This window comes from Aulonocara sp. 'chitande type north' Nkhata Bay, linkage group LG7 (genome assembly GCF_057382095.1).
Source record: "Aulonocara sp. 'chitande type north' Nkhata Bay isolate Kocher_YH1m ecotype deep benthic linkage group LG7, A_spYH_male_GT1.1, whole genome shotgun sequence".
Lineage (NCBI taxonomy): Eukaryota > Metazoa > Chordata > Actinopteri > Cichliformes > Cichlidae > Aulonocara > Aulonocara sp. 'chitande type north' Nkhata Bay.
This window is the reverse complement of record NC_141350.1, coordinates 26211554-26237936: the sequence shown is the minus strand read 5'-3', so window position 1 is coordinate 26237936 and position 26383 is coordinate 26211554. Positions and strand designations below refer to the sequence as shown.

At 39.6% G+C, this 26383-nt stretch overlaps 1 protein-coding gene across 2 annotated transcripts in view; it reads left to right on the top strand.

The window, feature by feature from the left end:
* The first annotated feature begins 382 nt into the window (after positions 1–382).
* Positions 383–26383, top strand: part of agbl1 (AGBL carboxypeptidase 1) — a 95968-nt gene continuing 69967 nt past the window's right edge. For both annotated transcript variants that reach the window (XM_086299658.1, XM_086299657.1), the window contains exons 1-7: positions 383–613; positions 9142–9215; positions 18154–18217; positions 20050–20196; positions 21149–21280; positions 21584–21677; positions 24605–24642. In XM_086299658.1, the coding sequence (XP_086155784.1) occupies positions 532–613; positions 9142–9215; positions 18154–18217; positions 20050–20196; positions 21149–21280; positions 21584–21677; positions 24605–24642 (631 nt within the window). In that variant the 5' untranslated portion in view covers positions 383–531. The remainder of the gene's footprint in view (positions 614–9141; positions 9216–18153; positions 18218–20049; positions 20197–21148; positions 21281–21583; positions 21678–24604; positions 24643–26383) is intronic.

Sequence of the window (26383 nt, the reverse complement as noted above, 5' to 3'; positions counted from 1 at the left end):
CACACACACACACACACACACACACACACACACACATATATATATATATATATATGTAATGATCATCTCCCCACCTCTCTCCAGAGACAGAGGTGTCAGTCACGCACTCAGTGTGAGTGTGGAAAATCAGCATGTATAAGTAATGCAGGTACAAACACATGTGCACACACACACACACACACACACACACTATATAAATTCACCCCACCTGTCCTCTTGCACATACTGGTGTGTTGTTTCACATTTAGGCTACTAACCAACAGCAGTCAAAAGACAGAAGGGCACAAGGGCACCCAATCAGGCGCTTATGAGTGCTACTAACTCCACACCCTCTACCTCCAGTAGTGCACACCACACTAAGTTTCCTTCACACTAACACCAAGTCAGAGGAGAAAACAAGAAAGGAAGGGAAAGAATCTCTTTTTATTTCCCATCTTTTCATTTAGATCCCAGCGTATGTGGATTAGACTGACAAATAAATAACCAGACAAACAGGGCAGCTGTTAACAGAAATCAGTGGAAGCAGTTACAATGTCTGTTTATGGCCAGAATCACTTTACTTGGAATGGTACTCTGAGAGATCTGCATGGCAGCTATACAGGCTTCTGCACAGGTAGGTAAGACTAAGTGTGTTTGTGTACATGTGTATCAGTCACATGTATTTTCATTTGAAATTAAGAATACCTTTAAAAAAAAAAGCCATAGACAGTAAAGTTATGAGGAATAGCTTTTATTTATCAATGGACTTCATGCAAACTGCAGTAAAGAGAAAGTCTTCTGTTACTCCTCTGAGGTTGAAATCAAAACTTGTGGGGTCCATACCATTTATTGGATGTTCTTGTGTCCTTCTGGTGATTCTCTGGGGCTCTTTAAAATGCAGTAAAATGAATCTAGGATTAAATGAAACTTTCTCATGCATATGCAAACATACAGATTGCATGTCTATGCTTACTCTCCTGATGAGAACACGGACAGGGGGTGGGGGCGGGGGTGGAGTTGACTTGGCAGCCTGTGTAAGGTTGGCATGAGTGCCTGTATGCTTGTACACATCAAGACCAAGCAGAATTCTGACTTGGCATTACTTGCAAGAGCATTCAGTTGCAGTTGACACATTTAATTGTGGTGTACTGTAAGGCTTGGAATTCATTACACATCCATTTATGCATAAAATACTTTTTTTTCCACAGACAAATCTCAGTTTCCTCAGTTTCCTTACTTATAAACATTTGAACCAGACCACCAGTGCATTGATATGACTTCTGCTGTGATTGGGTACTCAATAAATAAATAATTTAAATCTAATCTCTTGTTTGTTACTATCACTTATTCTGAAAGAAGTAGTCATACTAACAAACTGCAGCTGTGAGTGTCAAAATGCAAAGAATGCCAGTTATGAAAAGCAACTTTTGCTTCTGTAGTCATGGAAAGGTTGCTTGAAAATATCTAGTGCCTCCAGTGCTAGTCAGACTGGAGTGCTATCTCTGCTATGTGGCTGTTATGTGCTCAATGTTACTGTGCATGCTGTGTCAACTCTCCACAGTAATAAGATGTCAGATCAGAGGCATAACAGAGAGGAGCAAAGTAGCATCCAGTGGGCTAATGACACATAAGTGATTTGAGTATGCTATAGGGTAGTCAAGGAAACTGTCACTCTTATTTATGGTTTAATGTCTTGGTAACGATAACATACTGTTTACTTGATAACAGTCTGAATTTACTGTTTGATATTTCTTTTTATGATCTCAGATCCCTGTGTACATTATAAGTTATCTAAAATCATATGAATTATGTCAGTGACTCATACACTTCTTTCTAGTTAGCAGTTAGTGAATGCAGTTCACCAGATTTTAGAAACCAACAGTGTCAATGAGAGTCTTGTAAAACTACAACTGAAGATGAATCCACTCAGCACACATCCTTAATTCTTATAGATGCAGAACATGAGTCAATAAACATGAGTAAATGTTAACTTGCAAAATAAGGGGCTTTGAGACAATTGTTGTTGTGTTTTAGTGCTGTAGAAATAAAGTTGAATTTAACTGAATGAGTCCATTCAACTGAGGGGAGGCCTTGCAATAGTTTTTGTTCGTTTTCTGTCATGGATCACTAGTAGACTTAACAGAAGATGAAAGAAAAGTCTGGAAAGGTTTAGGGCTGAACAACTACTAACTTGTTCGGCAATTTGAACTACAATAGCTCATTTGTTGAACTGGACCACATGGACTAGCCTTTGCTCGCTAAATGTGTTGGTGAGCCTTGGCCACCAATGATCTTATCACTGGTTTGCCACTTTTCCTTCCTTGGACTACTTTTGATGGATATTATACCACAACTGTAGTTCTGGAGATGCTCTGATACAATCATTTAGTCCAGCGGTCCCCAACCTTTTTTGCACCACGGACTGGTTTATGCCCGACAATATTTTCACGGACCGGCCTTTAAGGTGTCGTGGATACATACAACAAAATAAAACTAGTACCGGTACCGAAAAAAAGAAGATTTATTCATAACACACGTGAAAAGACCCAGGAAAACCGAGTAAACGATAAAAACGATAACAAAATAACGCTGAAAACCGATAAAAACCCTGAAAACCATACATTTCACACCTGAGCCTCAACTCTCGCGGCCCGGTACCAAACGACTCACGGACCGGTACCGGTCCGAGGCCCGGGGGTTGGGGACCGCTGATCTAGTCATCACAAGTTAGCCTACTCAAAATCACTCAAATCCTTAAGCTTGTCTATTTTTCCTGCTTCTAATACGTCAACTTTGAGGACAAATTGTTTACTTGCTCCCTAATGTATCCCATCCACTCAAAGGTGCTGAAATTTTATGCCTGTATATGTATATATATGTTTCCCACTCATCCTGCAAACGGTCTTTGTTGGTCCTTTAAAGACTTGAGGTCCTCTACCAGATGCCTGGGAGCTGAGAGCATAGTATCTTTGTTGTTCATAGGACAGAGATCGATCGATAGATGTCGTTCCTGAGATCTGCTGGAGCCACTTGCCCAGTTTGGGGGTCACTGCTCTGAGTGCCACAGAAACATTGTTGTCTTCACCCTCTACATCTTCTCGAGCTCCTCTCTCAGCCCTCCTCTTTAAAAAAATTCTTTCACTGTACAACTACACCTACCACTATGGCTGTCTTCATTTTACCATGAAATTTTGAGATACTGTCCAGTAATGGACAGTGTGAATAGAAAAGTGCTATGGTAATGCAGATACACTGAAGGAGAATATTGTTTTTAAATAACATTTCATTTACTATTATGTGAAATAAGGCTGTGTAAATGCATATCTGTCCTTTTGCTTCTCCCTTGCTCTGTCTGTCAGTCTGGATCATCTAGCCCGTGTGGATAAGGGTGGTGATTTATAGGTACATTCAATCGGAAAGGGCCTCCTTTGCTTCAAGTTTCCATTGCAGTGTGATTTACATCTGGGGGGAGGGGGCAGGGGCTTTAAAACTGGCATGCTTCAGATGCCGTGGGACTGTGGAACTGTTGAATCATGAGTAAATAAATAAGTCTGACAGTCCACTATCAGCCCCTAGAGGCTGAAGGGCTCAATGCCATGTGCCAATAATGTGCCAATACAGTGCAAAGCAGCTACCTGAACTGTACTCCCAGAGAGGCTGATTATCTTGTTGATAGTTTTACATCTTTTCTGCATACGACATTTGTGATATTATTCGAAGTGCGTTCCTGAGATAGCGACCGATGCCTCCCTTGCGCAAGTAAATCGATTGATTGCTGTTACCTTGTTTTTTCCTTCACGGGAATAAGTCTCTGAGTCAGCGGGGTCTGAGTTTAGACTCCACATTGTGTTTAGGAATCTAAGGAGCTTGGAAAGAAAAGCATCTGGACTTCTTTAAGTTGCTTGAAGACATTTCACCTCTCATCCGAGAAGCTTCTTCAGTTCTAAGGTCAAATGGTGTTAAGTCCCCTCTTAGGGGCTGGGGATGCTTTCCCTAGCCTGGGATGCTAATTGGGGATGGGGCTTGTGGGGTGCGTCAGGTGACCTAGGTGCTGTGCGACTCACACCTGTGTGTCATGGTGGGATCTGGCCCTTTTGGGGCTTGGGGAGGGGATGGATTGGGCTGATCATGATTGCTTCTGCCAGACATGAGGTGACCTTGATGCAATTTGCGTTTATATGTCTGGCAGGCATTGTTCCATCCCCTCCACTGTCCCACCTCCCTCCAGTTGCTTGCTTTCGCCTCACCAATTTGACTGGACCAGTTGGCAGACATATCGGTGGGACTGGTTGTCCTGTACCTCACCAATGTGGTTGTGCTGGCTGGTGTCTTTATTATCCTTTGGGTCTGTTCGCTGTCCCTCTGTGCTGTAGGCCTCAGTGGGGGCCTGGAAACTGGTGGAGACTTTCCTGCTTGTGTCTGGCAGAGCACACAGGTATTCAGGGCTTCTTGGTCTTGGTCTTTTGATTGGAGTAATGATATCTTTACAGTATAACTCACCACAATGCTTGTTTTTGTCTTTGTGTCATTGTGGTACATTTTGCTACTGAAGTGATGGTGATAATGTGGAAGATCATAGGCATAACTTAACAAATGGAGGGAACAAAATGATACATCACAAGTATATCAGTTCACTGATGTCTCAACCTGGCATGTTTGGACCCAAAATGCAGAACTGAAGCCAAACTTAATGAACAAACTAACCTTTATTCATGTGAAGTTGGGAACCAAATGTCCAATGAGCAGAAACCAAACATCCATGAATCCAAAAAAGAGAAAACACATGGCGGAGCGGAGACCTCTGGCAGAGACGAAGTAAAACCAGCAGACGAGGAAACTAGGGGTGCAACGATACACAAAATTCACGGTTCGGTTCGATACTTTGGTGTCACGGTTCGATATTTTTTAATTTGTCATTTATTAAAATTATAAATATATATTTTAACTCAAAAGTACAGTTTTTAAATTTAATGTTGCTGAAACAACAAAGTAATAAAAAAATAAATCTATCTGATTGAGAAATCACTCATCTTTGGAAAAGAGAGTTTATTACAGAGAAATGGCTCTTTCCAAAATAAAAGCAATACTATACGCTTCTTCTGGGCTATATTCTCAGCAGCATATTAAACATATCAGGTCCCCATAAGGAGAATCATGTGCTAACGGCTGTCTAAATGACTCGGGTAAAGTTTGTAGCATGCGTGCTTGTTGTTTTTGTCTGCTTCCACTTGTCTTTGCACTAGGATGATGTCGGAGTAAATGTGCAGTCATATTCATTTTGTTCCCACTAGTGCTGTCAGCGTTAATCTCGTTGAAATGACGTTAACGCCATAACACGGCAAATCTCTGTTAACGACCTACCGCGGATCACCCCGTGCGTGGGGCTGGACGGCCAACACGTTAACGAGCTAACTGCGCTAACACACTAGTTCCCACCAATGTAAATGAGCATTGCGTGGCACATCCGACATACTGTTTTACTGTAGTCCATGACGCGCTTACCTTCAGGGTCATACGTCACATGAAAACCAAAATAGTTCCAAACGCCACATCTGAACTGGGGGGGGGGGGTCAATTTGCCATGTTGCAATAACCGTATGACTGTTCCCACCACTAACACATGACCCTACGCTGTGTTCACTGCATCATTCCATGTTTTGGCACTGATCACCACCTGCACTCATGTATATATCTATCTATCTACTTAGCACTTTTAATTCTTATTCCCATTTTTATTTTCATGTCTATTTAAGCTTAATTTATAACAGTATGTTTGCACTGAAGCACCGCAGCAATTTCCTAATGTTGTAAACCCGCTCAACATTTGGCAATAAAACCCTTTCTGATTCTGATTCTGCAACGAGAGCTTACCTTCTGTCTCGCTAGCTTGCCCTGCGCTCAGTGAATCTGCGTTCGACTACTCCGCCTAGGCTGCACTGTCGAGGGCAGATCCACTGAGCGTTCAACACAGACAGCAACGTAAGAGGGAAAGTTGATAAAATGAATTAAAAATTTTGTATTGTTCGATACATATGCGTACCGAACCAAAAGCACTGTATCGAACGGTTCAATATCGATACGAGTATCGTTGCACCCCTAGTGGAAACCTGTGGCAAAGACGAGGCACGGCCAGCAGGTTTGGAAACCTCTGGCAGCTGCTGCTGGGGCATGGGAACCTGGGAGTGGATGCATTCAGCTAGCTCCAGAGCGTGAATCCCTTCCCTGACTTCATGCAGATGTTTAATAAAATCAATAAAGCCTTACTAATTTTGGTCCTGAAGCCAGTCATTTCATCAAGTTTGGGCTGCCGACACCGGCACCCACAGTTTCTGTGTTGCTGCAACATGTTTTGCGTTTAGATGGTACTGTAAGGTTGAAGTGCTTCGGTGGTATGCAAACTCCATTTTGCACAGTTTGCACAAAATCACGCTTTTATCAAGGCTTCCGTCGAGCAGTCTTTTGCAATGAAATTCGCCTCTGATCTATGGCAAGCCATTAAAATGCCGTTTAATTATTCCGAAAACAGAGTTTTTTCTGCCACTCAGATGGGGTGTTCAAGGCGCCAGTCTGTGGCGTAAAAAAATGGTGTTCTGTTGGGACAAACTGCGGGGTTTTTCAGCGTTTTGAATAATTAAACAGCGTTTTTTACGCCATTTCTTAACCAAACGGGTTAGAAAAGTGGCGATTTTTGGCTCTAATGGCTTGCCATACTGATCAGTCCTAGCGCTTTCTTCTGATTCTTCCATTTTTGAAGCCATGTGCATCAGTGTAATCGGTATACCAGGAAATCATGCATTGACAAAAGTTCCCCATTGCTTGGAATGCAAAGTGTGATTAAATGCGTTGATCTTTTTATGCTTTTTTTTTTTTTTTCAAATTAATTAATCACAATTAACGTATTAAATTCCCACCCCTAATAATTATATAAATGAATCAGTTTGGCACCTGTCATTTAATAGTGATTTTATTCAATTGGAAATATGTAATTTTACTATGACATTTTATTAAGTGGGCAAATAGTGTTTCTTGTTTCTGACCTGTGTGTTATCAGTAATTTATACACTGATTATAATGAGAAAATGAAATAGACTACATACTCATGAGTGTTTTGTTGCATTTTGCTGAACAAGTTTTACCTAGCCATTGCAGTCTTGCAGCAGTAAACACATGTTTTTCTATAATTTTAATTGAAAACTAAATTAGTAAATAAAAAATTAAATGTAATGTTTCTAAATACCATGAAACAGGCTTACTGGGAGAAAATGGAAAAAAAAAAACACCACTGGTTTTACAACAGCAGTAGTGAGTTGTGAGCAGCGTCTATGTGTGCTGCTCTGCTCAAATGAGTTATACATGGAAAGCCAAGACGTGCATATCAGTGTACCAGCCTGCTGTCTGAAGGCATCAGTGAAACTAGACAGCTGGAGCAACACTCAGGGTTCTCCCCTCATTATTGTGGAAATGGAAATGTGCGTGGGTGTGCAACATATAGCTGTGTCAAGCCCGGGGAATCCTCTCTGGGAGAGCAGTATGTCTTTGATTTCACCTGTGGATTAGGAGTTCCTGATGGGAATGTTATGGCATTTTTCAGTTGTTGATGTGATTTTCTTTTATTACCTATGTGTGTGCGCTTGTGCGTGTGTTTGTGAAATAGAGAGAGAGAGAGAGAGAGAGAGAGAGAGAGAGAGAGAGAGAGAGAGAGAGAGAGAGAGCAAACGAGTGAGAGACAGTAACAGAGAGACAGAATGGCACAAGCTGAAGGGCACAGTGGTTGAGAATGTTCATCCTTAATCCCAACTTTCAACCAGCCAGCTCAAAGCCAGCTCTCCAGCCCATATGAACTTTAAAGCATGTTGACTCTTCTCATGAAGTCATAATGCACATATGTTTGCACACACACAGACACACACTAACAAGATAAGAAAGTAGTGACTGAAACAGAGTAATACATAATATATAGATTCCTTCAGGGTAGACGAGGACAACAGAATGAAACCAATGAAAGCACAGGTGTGGATTTTTTGGGTGGGACACAACAACTCTGACCTGTGAAGCAGTTATGGGCTGTGCTACCTAATTAGTCAGTCAGACGTTTATTCTGGTCAGCGGCTCTTTCTCCACAGTTCTTGGTATCTTCAAATGTAGTGCTGCACCAATGGTACTGCAGCCTGCTCCTCCTGGAAACTGATGTGGTTGCCTAGAAACAATGGTTACAACCCGCCATCCTTTAAAAGCAGTAAATTACTTTCCACATTGTCTTAGAATTTTATTTTTCAGAAGAGCTGTCAAAAACCAAATTGTGAACCCAAAAACCGAAAAGTGCTCTGTGTCTGTCAGTCTCCCTTACTGGCTGCCTTTCTGATTTAATTGTGTGTTTAGCATCACTTTTTTGTAAGTAGAATAAATTTAAAGGTGAATAAATTATTATATGGATCAACAGATGAGTACTTTCATCCTGGGAGTTAGTAAGACTGAGTCAGATAAGCAGCATTGAATACACTGTAGTGTTTTTTCTGGGTTAGAGTACGGTGGTACTGAATATAGTCTGTGCCCTGCAGCTGCCCTGCTGGTCTTGTCAAAGCCTTTTTATAGTGGCAGTCTTCTCAGCACCACAGCACAAATGTTTTCTGGAGCTCTTTATCCTAGAGGGGTAGGATTACACATGCAAAGTCACGTGTGCGTACTTAAACACAATAACACACACATATAATCACTTTTCTATAAAAATATTTTTCTTGTATTTTATGGTAGGAGGAATGTGTTTATTGTTATGTTTTTTGCATGTGTTTTATGATCGTGTAAAACAGACTGAGCAGAAATGACACACACTCTCAGGATGACATTAACTTTACTAATACACATGTCCAGCAATGACACACACACCAGCACGCGTGCCCCCTCCCTGGCCCTGTGAGTGTCACTCCGCTGTGTTTAGACACAGTATCGTTACAGCCTGTGCAGAGAGAAAAGCACACTGATGCTATAAGTGTGTCTGTGTGTGTTTGTTTGAAGTACTGCTTGCATGTTGCTGAGGAGACACTTCGGCTCTCAGACTGTCCAAGTCCTCATTGATGATCCCGTTTCATTTTGTCGTTTGTCTGTTTAAAAGTTTGTTCACCTTTCCTTCACTCTTTTGATTCGTCCATCTGTTGACTGGAACAGGACGAGGTCGACCAAGTATGACGGCCACCTTAAGCTCCTCCAGCGGCTTAGAGGTCCTCCTTTCCACTCTGCAGGTATGTGCTCCTGTATGTGACGTGTTGGTATAAAACACTGAAATAACAAATCAAAACAATTACTTAACTTCCATATTAGCTTTAATGTATGCTGAGCCCCTAATAGTCTGTTAGGGATATAAAAAAAAGGAGAAAAATAAAAGAAAAACTAAAATATGTTTTGCTTTGCCTCAGCTGATTTACTGAGAGGAATATCTGAGGTTTGCGTGTTTGGAATATTAACAAGATATGATTTTTGTACTTTGCGTGTGGTATATTTTGCAGGCTCGCATTGGGAAATTGCTGCATCAAACATGTATCAAATATACATCAAGCTCGATCCACATTCATATGCTGTATCATGTTCACATTATTTGGTTTGTGGTTGACACTGGATCCTTAAAAAGTTGAATGACGTAAAAAAAAATGTCAATAATATTGGACATAAACTTGGGTCCTGCATCAGCATTAAACTAGGATCTTTAAATAAAAGACATGTAACTGCAACACACTCATATGGAGCAGTGATGAAAACCTATCTATCTATCTATCTATCTATCTGTCTGTCTGTCTGTCTGTCTGTCTGTCTGTCTGTCTGTCTATCTATCTGCTTGTTAAGGTATTGGTGAAAGGGACCGTGATGGTATGATACAAAACATCCCTGGGGTGCTACAGTTGGATACTGGGGGGTATAGGGGTGGAGAGATTGAAACAGCAGGTGGCATTACTGGCTGAACATCATTCTTTAAAAAGTGGCGGACTAACCTCACATTTTTAATGACAACACATTCTGACTACTGAGTCTGGGCAGTTCTTTCAAATAGTGTTTCATACCCACAGTCCTGAATTTACAGTTCAGTCAGTCTAAACCTAATCCCAGCATCTGAGAATGAACAGATTTCCTGAGTGTGGATGGACTGCCAGAAACCATTCTAACTGCAGATGAACCCTGAGTTGCTGAATCGGACTTAATAATACAATTCAAAGTACAGTTTTTAGTGACTGATCTTTATTAAGTGTTCCTCTGAAGGAACCTCAAAAGCCACGAAAGGTGGTCATATAGGATATCTCCTCTACAGAGAAAGTTTCTTTCAGCACTCCCCTATTAGCACAAAACAAACGAGGAAAGGAATATATTGGCTTTACATTGAACATATTCATGCAGCTCTTATCGATTTTTTGTTACTGCTAAAGGACACAAAGACAGACAATGTGAAAAATGAAGCGCACTACATGATTCAAAAGCTTGTAGAACAACCTTCAGCAGCATTATCCAGAAGCTATCATTTTCTGTAGGACTTTATCAGTCTCTGTGATCACTGAGGAGGAATTTTGTTCCATTCTTCTTTACAGTGTTGCTTCGCTCATTCAGGCTTGCAAGCAGTCATTTATACGCAGCTCTCTGAAGGTCTCAACACAGCATTTCAGCCAGTTTCAGACAAAGTTTAGCTGTCTGACCGATGGCCTCTCCTTTGACTCTAGAATATTTTGGTACACAGAGGAGTTCATGTTAGACTCGGTGACTGCACCGTTCTTGGGTCCTGTGGCTGTAAATCCAGCTTAAATCATCCCCCCTCCACCACCGTGCTGACAGCTGGTATGAGGTGTTTGTGCTGATATATCGTATTTGGTTTTCTCCAAACGTGGTGTTGTCCATGAACACCAAGCATCTCCAGTTTGGTTTGTCCAAAGGCATTGGCCTTCATACCTCAATTTGATTTTACTTTACAAATAGATTTAGAAGTCCATTTCACACTTACAACCAGATGAAGACCTAACTGTGCTGGGAAAGTAAAGACAAATCTTTAAAATGAATACTACTATTACTACCACTACTACTACTAATAATATTAACAGTACCATAGCACTTAATTTACAAAGCACTTTTAAAAACAACAACCGGGCTGACCGAAGTGAGCAGTTTTCTAAAACATCATAGGCCACAAAATGTACAGAATTACACAAAAAAATACAAGGCATGTAAGGAAAACAAAGTGATAAAAGTAAAGACGTAGGCTTTATCCTTTTAATTTAAATATATTTAATTAATCTCACTCGTCTTAACTTAAATGGTCTTATCTTTCTTTCTTTCTTTCTTTCTTTCTTTCTTTTAAAAAATTGCAGTAAGTTTCTCATCTCAGGCTAACAGGACACTTACTTGTTCTCTTTCTTTTAGGGGAAATGACATCGAGCTTTCCTTTTTTTTTTTTATCAGGTGAAGCCTTTCTTTGTTATTTACTTAATTTTAAACGGTCATCACTCTCATAGAAACACTAAGAATGTTGTCCATTTTCTGGCTGAGTAGCTTTTCTACTCAGACTTTCTCCTTCTGTTTTGCCTTAGAGACGCACACTTCTCTCTTACATCGTCACCTCCAGATGAACCTGTTTCTTTGTATAGACAAATGGGGAGGGGTGGCTTTATGCAGATTATAGGCAGTATGTAGGATTTAAAATGACTGTGATTTATTAATATACGCACAGCAGTAAGAAAAAAACTGTGGCATAAATCTAACATGACTTTAATTGCAAACTCTTTTTTTGTAAGAAATTTCTCGTGCATTTATCAGCAAATGAGGCCCATTGTTTCAGAAGTCTTGTGGTTTGTTCAGGTTTCAGCTTTGCAAACCTATGTTACCTTCTGCAACCCTTCCTAACCTCCTTGCTCAGGGTTAACATTTATCATTGCTAATTGAGGCCTGTAAAGTTTTTTGCAGGTTCTCTTAGTATTGCATGCGCTGACCTTTGGGTGAAAATTTGCTGGGATGTCCACCTTTGGGAAAATTGTCAGCTGTCTTAAATGTTTTCCAGTTGTGAATAATAATAATAGCACTGTGGACTTCAAGTTGTTTGCAAATGAGCTCATAAAGGTTCCCAGATTATTGGGAATATTTATATTTTTTGTTACTGCCTGTTAAAGCAGCTCTTGCGGAATCAAACCTGTAGACATGATTATTCAATTTTGTGTTAGGGCAGTTTCTAAAAACTGTCAGATGAGAATCACAGTCTGAGGAACAGACATATTTAATTACTGTCACAGAATTTCCTCCCTTCTAAACATGTGAAACTTCAGAAGGGTAGAAATATTTCATGGGTAGACAGCCTGAGATACTGGCTCATTCAGTTCTCTACATCAGTGTAATGGGTCAACTTTGCTGTGAGTGCTCTTTTTTCACTGAGAGGGTGAAAAAAAAAAATTAAAGCTCATTTAAAATTATGTATCTCAGTGTTAACTGAAAAGTCACACGTTTTCATATATGTCTGGACTATAAGACCTGAGCCAAGAAGCCACTGTCAGAAGCCTCATCATGGTTAGAATAGAACAGAATAATCCTTTAATTGTCCCAGAAGGGGAAATTTGGTTGTAACAGCAGCCAGAAAGAAAGGTTGAGTGCAGCACAAGCACCATTTTTATATGCAGGGTTTAAGTTACAAAAAAGTAAAGACAGTGCAAAAACAAAGCTCCCTCATCAAACATAGGGCCTTTTTTAAAAATAGCTTTCAGGCTGTCACCCACTTCAGACTGGAACATGTGGTTGCAGTGAAAAGTGGCAAGTTGCTTCAACTGGTTAAGTTGACATAACCTGTCTATCCTATTTAAGATGTTATTACCTTTGTGTAGCAATCTTTGCTCAACACAAGCCTGTACTATTTTATTACTTTTCACACTGAATAGCTAGAACTAAAGACCAATGCAATTTGAGAAAATTCCAGTCGAGTGGCGTGTAAAGAAACACAAATTTACGTATTTACCGACTACTACACAAGAAAAATCTCGAGTCTTTCTTGTATAGCCCAGTCTGTTCCACTGGAATACCAGATGAGATCAGTGAGTTTGCAGGAAAATAGATGAGCAGAAGCAGCAAGGCAAGATCAGACTCAAGATTATGAATTTTACAGGGTAATGTGGAGGATTAAACATGAGATGGCCTCCCACAAGACCTCAAAATATTTTTACCTTAAATTTGACCATGAGCTAAGGTTGTTCCAGTGGTTCCTAGTCCCTAGGGAAAGATCCTGTTGCGGAAACAAGACTATAGTTTCTATTTGAACAGGCAGATTGCTGGCCATCTAAACAGCCTGTCTGGATGCAACACATTAAGTTATTTATATCTGGCATCAGATATTCATCAGCGGCCTCATTTGGACATTGGAGAAGGTTTCTTCATACAACGCACATTTTAACGAGGGAGATGTTTGGCCACCTTAAAAGATTTCTGTTGAAACGGCAGAATTTAATCAGCCAGATTGGGTAGTTGATAAGACCAGCAGACCTCTGCTCAGTCGGATCGTTTTGAAAATGTGGGATTAGAATCTCTGAGAAAATCCATCTGCATGTACATGTGGAGTAAATGTGACATAAGAAACATGTATATAAACTAATATCCTAGTGTCCATTAGTTTGGAAATATTGGACACATTTTATGTATATAAGGCCACGAGTCCGTCATGATTGGCTCCAGCTCCCCTGCAACGCTGATAAGGATAAAGGGAAGAGAGGTGTGTGTATAAAAGGTTTTTTTTAAATATGGTGTCATCCACTGGAACTGTTTGTGCTCCATTACATGAAAGGAGCTGAATTTAACAGGAAGTAGGAAAAAATGGAAAAGCCTAAAAATATTGCCAGTGTAATTAATATGAAGACATTTCACAGCCAGGATTTCAACAGGCTATAGAAACATTTCTTCACAGTAACATGTCAAGGTCAGTGCCACTTTCTGCCCTGTCTGCATATAAAGTCCTGAAGCAAGCTATGCTCACACTGTGTTCCAGGACGTGTCAATGCAGGATGCAGAATTTCCATGAAACACATCTACTTGTTCAAATTCAAATTTTATTTGTCTCACACACACACACACACACACACACACACACACACACACACACACACACACACACACACACACACACACACACACACACACACGGGTGAAATGCTTGTAGCTGTACAATGCCCGACCATTAAATGACAGAAGAAAAGTTTTACAATATTTACAATTTACTACAAAAATTTACAAATTAACTTAGGAATTTACAGTAAAGAACGTGCAAATAGCAGAAGAGATTATAAAGATAAGGATTATAAATTATAGGAATTATAGGATTATAGGAAATGTGTGGTGACGTGTGTGAGAGTCCAGTCTTATAGTGACGTGTTTGGGAGAGTCCAGTCCTACACCTGGTTCAGGCCCCGAATAGCCTGGGGGAAGAAGCTCCTCTTCATTCTCTCTGTTTTGGCCTTAAGGGAGCAGAAGTGCTTCCCAGACCTCAACAGTGAGAAGAGTCCATTGTTGGGATGGGAGAGGTCCATCATAATCTTCCTAGCTTTGGACTTGCACCGCTTGGTGTAGATGGACAGCAGGTCAGGGAGCTCTGATTGAATGATGCGTTCTGCCGAGCGCACCACCCTTTGCAGATCTCGTCTATCCTGCTTGGTGCTGTTCCCAAACCAGGTGCAGATGTTTGACGTCAGGACGCTCTCGATGGTGCAGGAGTAGAAGTTCTTGAGCGCCTTCAGTGGCAGATGGAAGTCTAAGTCTTCTGAGGAAGAAGAGACGCTGACGGGCTTTCTTAACCAGGGTGTTGATGTGACAGGACCATGACAGGTCCTGAGTGATGTGGACACCCAGGTATCGGAAACTGTCCACTCTCTCCACTGGCGTGCCACTGATGATGAGGGGTTTGTAATTCCTCGCCTGCTTTGTAGTGAAGTCCACGATCAGCTCCTTAGTCTTGCTGATGTTTAGGAGGAGGTTATTCTCCTGGCACCAGGTCTCCAGGTTCCTAATCTCCAACAGGTAGGCCGTCTCGATGTTGTCGGAGATTGTTAGGTGTGGCTGTGTGCAGGCAGGAATAGGACCCAAGGTGCAGACTCCGGAGACAGACGTGAACTCAAAAAGGCTTTAATTTGGTACTCAAAAATATAACATAACTGAAAAAACTCAAAACAAACTTAAACCAGAGGAATGACAGAACACACAGCTAAGAAAACGGTAGATCACGACACAGACACTAAGAAACACAGGGCTTAACCCTTGTGTCATACTGGGCCCTTTTTGGGTCCCTTTGTGTGTTTGCATGAAAGCCATTTTCACTGTGTTGGGTGTAATATAGCCAAACTTGCCAAACGGCTTCGTTTTTGTAAAATATTTAAAATTCCAGTCTGATTTTCTTAAATCAGCCTAACACGGCTGAGCAGCAAAAATACTCACACTGATCACCCTAGGGACCGTTTTGGGCCCATTGACTTCCATTATAAACGCTATTTTTCACTGCAGAATTATTACCGTTAACATCTGGGTGACGGCTTAGGTTTCGTTTTTGTTTTGTAGAAGAGGCCTTAGAGTTGTAATTTTTTTATTTGTCCACCAGGTGGCGCCCTTGCTCCACATTTGACCCCGGGCTGGAAAACAGCGGGCTGCCGTAACGGACCTGCGGGAAATGAAGCCTGATTCCCCGCGTGCAGCAGCGGCTTCGCCCGCTGATCGGCCGGGACCATTTTCGGGCCCTAGGGTGATGAGAGGGTGTAATTTTTTTTTAAATCAACAGGAAATGACGTATTTGTTGTCACGTGATACCGGAAGTGTGCGCTGGAAAAAGGAGTCCGACGCAACATGCCCCGATCATCGTCGCGAGTTAACCCGGGAGAATGCACTCATTTCGGCCTAGAGGAGGAGCATTTGCCGCCTGGAGACCATTTTCTGGTTCTGGAAAAAAAAAAAAAAGGCGATCGAAATGACTGTTTGTGCCAATCTTTAGTCCATCTAAAGGCCTAATTATAATAACAATAAAATATTACTTCAAATGTTTTTTTTGGAAAATATTTTATGTTTTATGTTTTATGTTTTTGGGGCAAAAAAAGCAGTGCACTCATGTGACGAAACCGGGATATAAAGGGTTAAAATCCGCGAAATGTAATTAAAACTTGACATGAATATTTCAGGGAGAAGTAGTTTTAAAAGACTGACCAATTTAAAGTGAAAAAAAAAATTAATATTTAATATTTTTATTGCACTTTTTGGGCGTGGTCGATAGTGTGCATTTTATGAAATGCGCTCCTGGAAAAAAAAATAAAAGGCGATCGAAATGACTCTTGGTGCCAATCTTTAGTCCATCTAAAGGCCTAATTATAATAACAATCAAATATTACTTCAAATGTTTTTTTTTGAAAATATTTAGTTTTTTTGTTTTTTGGGGCTAAAAAAACAGGGCGTTCATGTAATAAAACTGGGATTTAAAGGGTTAAAACAACGAAAATATAATTAAAACTTTATGTGAATATTTCAGGCAGAAGTAGTCTTAAAAGACTGACTCATTTAAAGTGGTAAAAAATATTAGTATATAACATTTTTATTGCACTTTTTGGGGCGGGACCTTTTTGGGTCCCCAGGGTGATCAACGTAAGTTTTTTAAAGGATGACACAAGGGTACACAGAGGGAGCAATCAGGGAATGAGTAACAGGAGGGAAACACAGCTGGGGCAAATCAGAACTGACGAGACCAAAGAAGCGTAAAATGAACACACTGAGAAAAGACGGAGACCTTCAAAGTAAAACAGGAAACACATAACACAGACTGAACAAAGACACAGACTCACATGCAGGCACTACAGAGGGAACAGAGACGTGGGAACAGGGCAGACACAAACACTGACTGAACACGGGGATATAGGAACTTAAGATACACATAGACGCGAACTAGACAAGGGGATGCAGGTGATAGGGGAGACAGAGCAACTAAAGAAGACAGAGACCTAAGCCATAAGACAGAACTCAAAGAAACCAAAAACTAGACAGTATAAATAATATCATAAACTCAAAAACCCTGGGTCGATGACCCAGGCATCCTAACACTACTACACTCACCGTGTTCCATCTGGTCATAATCAGCTGACTGTGCTCAACTTTGGGATTGCAGGCCTCAGTCCTGACAGCTGATGACATGAAGACAATTATAAGAGATTCACAAAACATGAGAATTTGCAAAACAAATTGCAATCATTCCACTTTCATATAAACACAAGCAAGAAAAATCAGCTTTGTTGAGTGATAAAATCATTCAACAAAAACAAGAATAACAATATGTAGTGACAGTCACTAAAAAAGTGCAAAAACCACAACCATTAGTAGCAGCTGGGTTGTTTGGATTGTATATGGAGTCCACATTCTGATTTAGATACTGTGTGTCATGCTTCTCTGAGGTTCATCACTAACTGTAAATTTCAGACACACCACAGTTATACTCTCAGGTGGGAGGGGCTGCTTTGGCCAGTCGGAGGAACTCTCATTTATACAGTTTTATATATAAGGCAATACTCAGATTGCTGCCTTTCTATATGTGTTCCCTGCTTGCAATGAAACATGCTGATCGTTATTCTCTTCGTCCGCAAGGTTACTTGTTGCTTTCGGTTCCATTTGCCCGAACTGAACTTGGCAAAAGAGCTTTTGTCCATTTAGCACCCTTTGCTTATAACGAGCTGCAGAACGACTGGAAAATGACTGAATTCATTTCATTAAGTGCTTTTGAATCTAAACTAAGAATCCTTGTGACCAATTCCATAACATGCAACTGTTTCAATAAGATTGTTTGTCATTTTAACTGAATTTTAGAATTTTTATTTAATTTTATCTTTATTTATTTATTTATTTAATTAATTAATTAATTTTTCATTTATTTTAGAATGTCTGTTGTTGCTGCCTGTGTTTAATTGAGTAATTTTTGTAACAGTGAGACATTTGCTGCTGCCTATCTTAGGCAGGTCTCCGTTCAAAAATAGGTTTTTAATCTCAATGGGATCTTCCTGGTTAAATAAAAAAAAAGTAGGTTAGATGCATTCTAACTTTTTTATTCTTTTATTTTGTGGGTTTAAATGTCTTATATTCTCTCTCTCTCCCTCTCTCTCTCTCTCTCTCTGTGTGTGTGTGTGTGTGTGTGTGTGTGTGTGTGTGTTGTCTCTGCAGAATGTAGGGGATGTGGAGAGCACCTTAAATATCCTCAGTGTCTTGGATGAACTTCTGTCAGCTGGTAAGATCATCTTCTCACCATTTGGTTTCCATCCTTACGTAAAAAGTTGTTGTGCTATGGAAAATGCCAATAAACACACAAAGCCTTTAAAGGCACAGTCTGTTTTTTTAATTAAATATACTAAAAACTAAGTTACTAAGAACTCATAACTGTACTTAAATTCATGTGTAATTACATCTTCCAACAAGCAGATGCAATCTTTTGAACTTAGAATTCATCCGTTCACTTTTTTCCTCCATAAAGATGACATTTGACGACCTCCCCTGTACCTTTAAGATGAGTTTTGACTCCTCATTATATATATATCAATAAAAACATGACTTGATGATCATTAATAAAGTTTCCAGGTTTTTCCAAGGGTAGCTGCATAGTCAGAAACCTAGAAGCAGGTCTGAAATATGACAGAAACCTCTCAATTCAGAAAAGTTCTTCAAGCATTATTCCTACTAGCCTTTCAGGGAGTAAAGAGTTGAAAATACACAGGAGCGGGCAATGGTTTGAAGTCATCGTGCTGCCTCATCATCCTGAATAAAATAGCCGGGATGAACGTCACTGTTCCAACTAATTGCAATTTATGTACGAGGCTAGAGACCAGCTACAAATATAGTATACCAAGGGGGAAAGGAGAGGAGAACTCGTAGGCATTTGTGCTGGAGAGGCAAATTTTAATATGTGTCTGCACCTTTATGTCACAGTGTGGCAGAAGCAGACTGTGTGGATTGACAAAACGGACCCAAAACACAGATTCACAAAGTTTTAGATGAGTAAAAAAACACAAACAACCAACATATTGACAGCTGAGGTAAATAGTGGAGCCGCAACCCACACTCAGAGTGACAGTCTATGCAGATAAATATCAGCCACAGTTGTTTGTCATACAGCGGCCACTGTAGCTAGGATCACACACTTTAATTGGGAGGTAGAAGAAAACAGAGCTCATTTGACTTCAGCTGGCATCTAGGGCTGGGTGTAGCATGTGCCAAATGAATGGATGACAGTAATCCTATTTTTAGTAATGCAGTTATGTAATGCGTTACTGTACTAAATTCTGTAAATACATTAAAATTAATATTATTTTGTTACTTGCGTTACTTGTTTTTTCAGATATATGCACCAGGAAGGATAGGAAGAAAACAGCATACACATGTATGCTGGGAAGACAAAAAATATAGAGTGGTTTATAGCTTTTGAGAAGTGGCAATATGGACATTAATTTTATTTGTATTGCATGAAAGGACATAAGTGCAATGGTGAAATCCAAACAACATCCAAGACAGAAACAACTGCAGTATACTGCTAACAGAACTGTGGCTCTTAGACAGATTGCTAAGAAGCTAATCAACAACAAGTGATGTCAAAGCTGAGTGTATTCAGACCCCAGCCCAGCAGCCAGAGGCTGAACTTCTGCAGGTAACAAAGGCAATGATGTGTCTATATATAGACATATAATAGGATCAAATGTGGAAACTGGTTACAGCTGAGTACATAGATAGAAAAACAAATAAAATAGGGGAATCGCAAAAAAGGTAAATAAATAAAAGAAGGGAAAAAAAAGAGATTTTATTATCAGATAAGTAATATTTTTCAGAATTAGAAGGTGAGGGCACTTGGAAGATATCTGTGGCTGTCACACCCCTCGTATTCTGAGGATGACTAAGGTTTAAGTCTTCATTTGGAGCAGTAATGTCCTTTGCAATAAATAGAAGTACTTGATGAATGCCCATTTGAATGCGGCTTGTAGCATCCTTTATATTTTTTCAAAATAGTAAAAAAAGGCACTATTTATATTTCAGTCCCTTTCAGCCAAGCACTAACCTCTGCTCTCTGTTCAGGTACAGATCGGCGCATCCACTATATGATCAAGAAAGGTGGTAGTGAGGCTCTGCTGACTGCACTGGTTAAATATGGCCACACTTTCAGTCCCAACTACACTATACTCATACCACTCCTGCACCTGCTAGCTAAAGTTGGACACAAAGGTGGGAATGAACAAAACAACATGTATTGTGATAACTCTTTCTAACTCTTAAAGTTTGTTTAGGAAAGGTGAGATGATCTACAAAAATAGCACAGTGGTTCCTGATTCACTGACAGCTATGTTTGTGTGTGAATAATGAAAGCTTCTCACAGAGATATATCTGTGCTTATTTGTCTGACCAACAATTTAAATCATACTGAGGGTCATTGTATGTTACAATGTACATGGTATGAAGGCATATTCATAACATACCTTCATACCGTGTACATTGTAATATACCCATAATAGACCCATTTTTGTACCTTCATACCTATAACAGACCCATTTCTGTAATATATCTATATACCTATATTATTGCTAATATGTATTTTGTAATATATTTATATCATGGCTAAAGCACTTCCGGATGGATGCAAACTGCATTTCGTTGCCTTGTACTGTGACATGTGCAATGACAATAAAGTTTAATTCTATTCTAGTCTAATTCTATGTTGCAATATTAAAAAAAAAGCAAAAGGTCTATAATGGAAATACAAAGCAAACTGCTAATACATTTAGGTAGCACTTAGTTATTATTAGCAAGTGCTTAATTCATCATTTACATGTCATTACGAGTCCTTAATATGTCATTTAGAAATGCAGATATGTTTCGCCATCTGCTAATGTTACACCATGTCAAGCGATCACTGCTTGGTGTAACTATGTAGAGCTATTAATGCTACTACATCACTGCTAGTAATAATCACAATTACACTCATGGTAATTTTCCAAAGATGGAAAAAAATCATATAACTTTAATATTTGAATGCTACTATTTTAAGTACTTTTTCATTGGGGTTGCTGTTATTTTTGGATGTTTTTGGATTCTTGCATTCTTAAAATTTTCATCACTTACTTTCACAATACTTACTGTCACCATGCGTATTCATTGCAATGTATATATATATATGTAGACCGTCGTATTGGTATGAAAGCAGAAGAGGCAGGTGCAGTGCTGCTGACTCTGAATCTGCTGAAACACAATGGCCAGCATGCCAGGAGAACTGCTGCCTGCCTCTGGGTGATCCAAGTCTTCTGTTCATCAGGTAAACAATATAGTTGTTTTTGTCACCAGCTTGGAGTTAAATTCATATCCTGGAGGCTTACCCTAAAAATAATCATAGCTGCTATTTCTCTAAATTCTAATCCAAACTTTACCCTTATCCTAAACCCTACCTTATACATTGTCATCCAGAGTACTTTATTATTGAATTCTTCATTAACAAGTAAAGCCTCCACCTTAATTTTTAAGGGGAGAGTATTTCAGAAGCTTTACCTGTTGCTGTGTTTAAACTTATATGTTGATAATCTTAGTAACAGAGTTAAAGTCAGTTGTGTTGTCTTGACAGTTTCTACAGCAAACCTCATAGGAGAAAACCATGGACTGGATGTCATCTACCGCCTCATTCCTCAATACACAACCAAGCATCTGCATGCTATTAAGTAAGTATCCTAAGGGCTTTCTGCATTTTCCACTGATCAGTTTTACCATATAGATACAGTCAGGGCCATAGGCTTTTGAACAATTTTTCATCCAGAATCCAATAATGTTTTTGACACAATTTTTTTGTAATTTTGCTTTCTGCAGTACCGCAGTGGACTCTAAATTAAACAATCAAGGTGTGATTTAAGTGCAGACTTTCAGCATTAATTCAAGTGGTTTATAGAAATAGTTGATGAATTATAGCTAGCTGTTTATAATACCAGTTTTGGAAGCTAGGGATCGGAGTGCCAGGACCTCTCGATCCACTAACACTGAAGCCCTATGTCGACTCCTGCGGGTGGTGGGCCCACAGGCGGACGGACCCATGTTGCTTTTCTGGCCCGGCCACCAGATGCTCACCAGACATTCACTCGAGACACTACCCTGGGCCTGGTGCGCTGGACCCTTGAATTGTTCTGGATGAACATTTTTGCAGCACATGATTGGCTGAAGTTCAGAATTCATGGACTCCCTTGGGACGCTCAGCTAGACTTTAACTGTAGATGCTTTCAGTTGCAGCTTGTTTGGGGATCTCTCTGACTACAGTACTGTCTTCAATACTGAAAAGCATGACTGAGATGAGGTTGCTGACATGGAAGAATATCCTATTTTTTTGCCTTGAGAAACCTTTGGGTGAGAACTGCGATAATAAATAAAGCCAATGACAACTATGATAGGCTATATTTGGATAAATAGTTCAAGTAATGGTTTTATTAAATCCTTCGAATTAAAGTCTGAACTTCAATACAATGTGACGGCATCAAGAACCAAACTTATAAAATTGTGTCACTGTCTACTGACCACTCATAGTTCTTTAAACTACAAGCCACATTTAACCATATATGAGAATATTTAACTGCCCCCCATTGATCCATCCATTTTCTTAATCGCCTGTCCAGTTAAGGGTTGCAGTGGGACCAGTAGCCTGTCCCAGCTCTCACTGGGTGACAGGCAGGGTGGTGGTCACCCATACGGAAAAGAAATAGTAAAAACTTATATGTGATTTACTCATGAAAGTGGCCACTTTCGCATTACTTTCATACATTGTTTTAGTAAGTATCCAAAACATACACGTTTCATTATATAATTTTTCAAGGGATCTTATATCTGTTTTCACACTTATATGCTTTTCATACAAGTTTCACACAAGACAGATACAAACTTTATAAGATTTATATATATCTTTTCCATATGGGCAGAGAAACTGAGATTTTGTTATAGTCCAGGTATAGTACACTGTCACGGAGAAGTGTAGGCTTTAAAGATATTATCTCCCCCCTGCTTGTAATGCAACATCTGCATGCAGTAATACAACTTCTGCATGTGTGTCTATTTCCAGTTTTAAAGCAGCAAAGCATGAAATGGACATGGTGGACCGGCCTGTCTATTACATGTTTTCCTGTTTCCTGTAATACTGGGTTGGAGATTCCTGCTGGACCCACGTACTCGGTTTAAAAATTCATGGGGATATGACTTTTTGGGCAAGGTTGTGGATTTTTCTTCCACTGCCTTTACTCTGTAAACTCCACTGATTCATTTAAAAAACAGCTGAAGGCATACTGACAACCTTTAGGTAAATTGTTGTTTTATGTTTGTTTTTTTTGTTCATTCTTATGATATATTTTATTTCTGGTTTTATTGTAAAGTATATTGTGATTTTTACCTGTAAAAAGTGTTTATAAATGCATTTTACTTACTTACTTGACCTCAGTGTAGCATTTGACACCACAGACCACAAAATGTTAACACAGTGATTACAAAATGTGTTAGCCATTAAAGTTACTGCCCTGCAGTGGTTTGAATCATAGCTCGCTAATATCATTAACTCTAATTTGTTCGTGTAAATGGAGAGTCAAACACTAAGCACTGTTATAGAGTACCACAGGGTTCTGTTTTTGGACCAATTCTGTTTAAATTATACAGGCATAATACATTAGGCAGTATTGGTAGAAGCCATAACATACAGTGCATTCTCATTGCTATGCAGATGATACCTAGCTTTATCGATCCATGAAGCCAGATGACATACACCGATTAGTTAAACTGCATGAATGTCTTAAAGACATACAGACCTGGATGAACTCTAATGCCTTGTTTCTAAATTCAGATTAAATTGACTTTCTTGTACCATTTTACAAACACAATTCTTACTCTAGATGGCATTACCTTGACCTCCAGTAACACTTGGAGCCATTTTTGACTAAATGTCCTTCAATGCGTATATTAAAACAACCACATCTGTGTTATTAGCACAGTTATATTTAATATCTTAGTTACCGGTATATCTAAGGCAGTATTCAGGGTCAACTAATCCAGCCCTAACTATATGCTTTATCAAAAAGAAAAGTTTTCGGGTTAATCTTAAAGAATAGAAAGTGTCTTTTTCCCAGATCCAAACTCTACTTGGTTCCACAGGCTCAGTAAGCCAGCAGTTTGAGAGCAAAGTGCTCAATTGGGACAATATGGTACTCTGAAGCCTTTAAGAAAAGACAATTCAAGACCTTGTATGTAAGAAGAAAGATATTAAATTCAGTTCTGGAATTAACAGGTAGCTAAGACAAGGCAATACAGGAGAAAAATACTCACTTTCCAGTCCTTGTCAGTACTCTCACTGCAGCATTTTCGATCAACTGAAGGCTTTTCAGGGAGCTTTAGGACATCCTGACAAAAATGAACTACAGTAGTCCAGACTGGAAGTAATAATGAAGATGAATCAATTTTTCAGCGTCACCCTGAGTCAAGATGTTTCTAATTTTAGAAGTCAAATAATTTCATGTTCACTCATACATAAAGATTTACTTTGACAATTACAAATGCAATTCGTTTTTTATTTTAATTTGGTGTTGATTCAAATGAGTCAGACGTCACTTTTCTGTTTTTTTCCTAGGGCAGCCATTAATGCCTTTTCTGCTCTGCTGTGCACAAGTAAGTTTTTTTATTACCTTGAGCATTCCTCAGCTGATGTTTCCATTTTCATCATCACCATCTTCATTACCATCATGTCACAACTGTTTCTCCGGGGACACATTGGCAATGCTTGATTTGTGAGGTCATTTTGTTTTCTTATGATTTTTGTGTCTAATTTCAAGGACCATAAAGATACCTTACACGGCATTTAGTGCAATGAAAATAGATTTAAATAGATATTGCATTTTTTTATGTACTATAGAACTTAACAGGTGGGGATCAGGCTAATATAAACTACTGCTTTCACAAAATAAAAAATAGGGCACTAACAAGAGCTGCATGCTTACTTGAGTTTAAGCTGGTTGACAAAAATGTAAGGCTTATACATTGGGGCAGTTTAGAACACAGCTCTCATATCTGTGGCTTCAAGGTGGAAGAGCCTAAGAGGAAGAGCTTTCCACATGATTCCAAGATAGTGTTTAAGTTATAACTACAGAAGGAATAAGCTAATGCATGATACTGTGCACAAGAACAGAGTCTGCAGAGAGGGATCAAGACAGGCCCATGAATGAGGGTTTAAAATGTTTGGTTAATTGTCACAAATTGACAGAACTTCCAGGAACCATTAAGCAGTTCATTTAAATGCATAAATACAGATGAACAGAACTGCAATTCAACGTTATTACATTTCAGAAGTTATTGTCATTAAAATCTTCTAATCGACAGTTTTGACATATGATCTGTTACTGACATGATCTGAATTTGTTGTTGTTGGCTTTTGGAGGTGTAATAAAAGTATATGTGCATTGCGCAGTGTCATTTTAAAAACTGGAGGTGAAGACTGAATTTACTCTCTCAGCTGTCAAGCTTTTGCTACTATAGTCAAAATTACATTACAAAAAACATTGGAAGTGCAGCTTAAAATTGAAGAAACAGTTTGTTTTATTTAAATTGTTTTCAATAAAATGTAGACAAAATAGATTAAAATTTGACAAGGGGTGGACCTCATCAACCCCTTTCATAAAGATGGGAACCACCACCCTGGTCGGCCAATCCAGGGGTACTGCCCCTGATCTCTATGCAACATTGTAGAAGCGTGTCAACCAAGACAGCCCTACTAGGACTCCTTCTTCAGTTTGGTGGCTTCCCTCACCTCTCCAAACATTTTTTTTACAAATAAATAACTGAAAAGTGGGGTGTGCGTAATTATTCAGCCCCCTGAGTCAATACTTTGTAGAACCACCTTTTGCTGCAATTACAGCTGCCAGTCTTTTAGGGTATGTCTCTACCTTTCCATTGTTGCCCTGGCTTTATGTTTAGGGTCGTTGTCCTGCTGGAAGGTGAACCTCCGCCCCAGTCTCAAGTCTTTTGCAGACTCCAAGAGGTTTTCTTCCAAGATTGCCCTGTATTTGGTTCCATCCATCCGTTTGCTGTGTCCCCCACATGGCTTGTGGCAAACTGCAAATGGGACTTCTTATGGTTTTCTGTTAACAATGGCTTTCTTCTTGCCACTCTTCCATAAAGGCCAACTTTGTGCCGTACACGACTAGTAGTTGTCCTATGGACAGATTCCCCCACCTGAGCTGTAGATCTCTGCAGCTCGTCCAGAGTCACCATGGGCCTCTTGGCTGCATTTCTGATCAGCGCTCTCCTTGTTCAGCCTGTGAGTTTAGGTGGACGGCCTTGTCTTGGTAGGTTTACAGTTGTGCCATACTCCTTCCATTTCTGAATGATCGCTTGAACAGTGCTCCGTGGGATG